General features: G+C 63.1%; 1 protein-coding gene across 1 annotated transcript; it reads left to right on the top strand.

Moving 5' to 3' along the window:
• The first annotated feature begins 1,072 nt into the window (after nt 1–1,072).
• LOC142821226 (ribonuclease-like) lies at nt 1,073–1,552 on the top strand. The gene has a single exon (XM_075912075.2). The coding sequence runs from the start codon at nt 1,073–1,075 to the stop codon at nt 1,550–1,552; it is 480 nt and encodes a 159-aa protein (XP_075768190.2).
• Nucleotides 1,553–2,017: the final 465 nt, after the last annotated feature.

Raw genomic sequence — 2,017 nt, 5'->3', positions numbered from 1 at the left:
TGACTCATCTCCAGCTTCTCACCCGCTGCAATCCCCAGGTCGTTTTCTGCAGAACTGCTGCTTAGCCAGTCGGTCCCCCGCCTGTACCAATACTTGGGATTCTTCCGTCCCACGGGCAGGACTCTGCACTTGTCCTTGTTGAACCTCATCTGATTTCTTGTGGCCCAACCCTCCAATTTGTCTAAGCCACTCTGGACTCTAGCCGTGCCCTTCAACGTATCTTAACCCAGCCTTCCCGCCCGCTCGGAGAGAGGAACCCCCCCCCCCCAACGCTTACAATCTCAAGAGACGTTTGTTTGCGCACGTGCCGAATGAGACTCCCAGCTGCGTCTCGGTGCCCCTGGTCACTCAGAGCTTTCCCCCTCACGTCCGGCATTCTCACACGGCGGCTTGTCACAGGCTAATGGCTCTTTGGTGCGTCTCCTGGGGCTCTTGGAAGCTGGGGATCTTCCCCCGAGCCCCTTGCCACAATCCAAATATCAAGGCAATCCAAATACAGGCTGAACCTCTCTAGTCTGGCACCCTTGGCACCCATCCGACAGCGAACCACGAATGTGCCGGACCATGGGAGGCTGGTCCTGTCGAGCAGCATGACCAGCACGGCCGTGGCTTGCTGGGCTGGAGAAGATGTTGAGGGATAAATGAGAACTAACCGCAGGGAGCACGGAGAGCCAGGCCTGCTGGCTGTAAAAGAACGTTATGGGACCGCGGGAAACGTGGCCAGAGCCGTGCTGTGTGCACACCCGGCTCACTCACACCCTGCCGGACCAGGGGTGTTGCCGGACCAGAGAGGTTCCTCCTGCAATGCCCTGGATTGAGCAGCACTTGGCTCCGGAAAGCTGGTCGTTCACGTTCACGGCAGCCGAGCGCTCGCCCTGTGGCGAATGCTTTGGAGGCGTGTTGGCGGGGTGGGCGGGGGTAGCGGGAGGGGGTGGGTTCCGGGGGCAGCATGGGGTGGGGAGGGTCCATGGGACGTGGGGAGGGATTCAGGGCTGAGGAGGAGCCATGGAGGAGGCAAATCCCTGCCCCACATCCCCCCCTCTCCCCACTGCAGGAGGACCCAGACGCAGCCATGGCTCTGAGAGGTTCCTGCCCCACACTGCTGCTGCCCCTCGTCCTGCTGGGGGCCTGGCTGGCCCTGGCCAGCGGGCAGCGCCCGAAGGGGACGTACGACATGTTCCTGAGGAAGCATTGGGACAACCCGAAGATGCCAGTGAACAGCAGCATCGTGGAACCCAAATTCTCGGTTGTTATTTTCCCTCTCCCATCTCCGTACTGCGACCTGCAGACCCGGGCCCGGGGCATCCAGGGCAGCAACACCTTCATCCACGAGCGCCTCGCCGTCATCAGCAGCCTCTGCAAGAAGGGGGGCAGGCCCCTCCGCCGCGGCCGCCGCATCAGCAAACGGCCCCTCAGCCTCACCCTCTGCAAGACTTTCCCCATGGGCCAGGGCTACACGGAGAAGAGCGCGTCCCGCCGCATCGTCGTCGTCTGCAGGAACAAGCGCCCCGTGCGCCTCCTGAGAGTCGCCAGACCCTCATCCTGGGCATAGAGAGCTGGGGACGGGCGCTCGCCTGGATCCTCCCCCTCCCGCCCCGTCCCTCCCGTGCTTTTCCTCGCCTGCCTCTGAGCACGGCTCTGTCCACACCAGCATCTCCTCCCTCCGCCCTCTGCCGCCTGCTGGGCAGTAGGGCCGCCCCTTCCCCCCTCGGCCCCACAGAAACAAGGCCGCTAAGAAACCCCTGCCAGCGTGGCCCTCCGGTGTGCGCGTGCTCGGCCTGACCGTGGCTAATCCGTTGACTGATCCCGTTAGCCACGTCCTGGTGGGAGGACGGTTCCCCTCGGTGGGCAAGTTCTGGGGCTTCCAAAACTCAATAAAGTGACCCCACCAAGCAGCCGCCGGTGTGTGGGGGGGACGCGTTCTGGTTTCCGGGGAGGGTCTCTGTGCGACGGGAAGGGGACCGGGGAGTCGAGACAGCTCCTATCCTGGCTAGGAGTTCATACAATCCTAGAATCC

The sequence above is a fragment of the Pelodiscus sinensis genome, chromosome 30 (genome assembly GCF_052426305.1).
Source record: "Pelodiscus sinensis isolate ZL-2025 chromosome 30, ASM5242630v1, whole genome shotgun sequence".
NCBI lineage: Eukaryota > Metazoa > Chordata > Testudines > Trionychidae > Pelodiscus > Pelodiscus sinensis.
Note: the sequence above shows the minus strand (reverse complement) of the source record. Positions and strands in the feature narration are given on the sequence as shown.

What these genes read in the sequence shown, in the direction of transcription:
- LOC142821226 (XM_075912075.2), top strand. Translation starts at nt 1,073, where the DNA reads ATGGCTCTGAGAGGTTCCTGCCCCACACTGCTGCTGCCCCTCGTCCTG.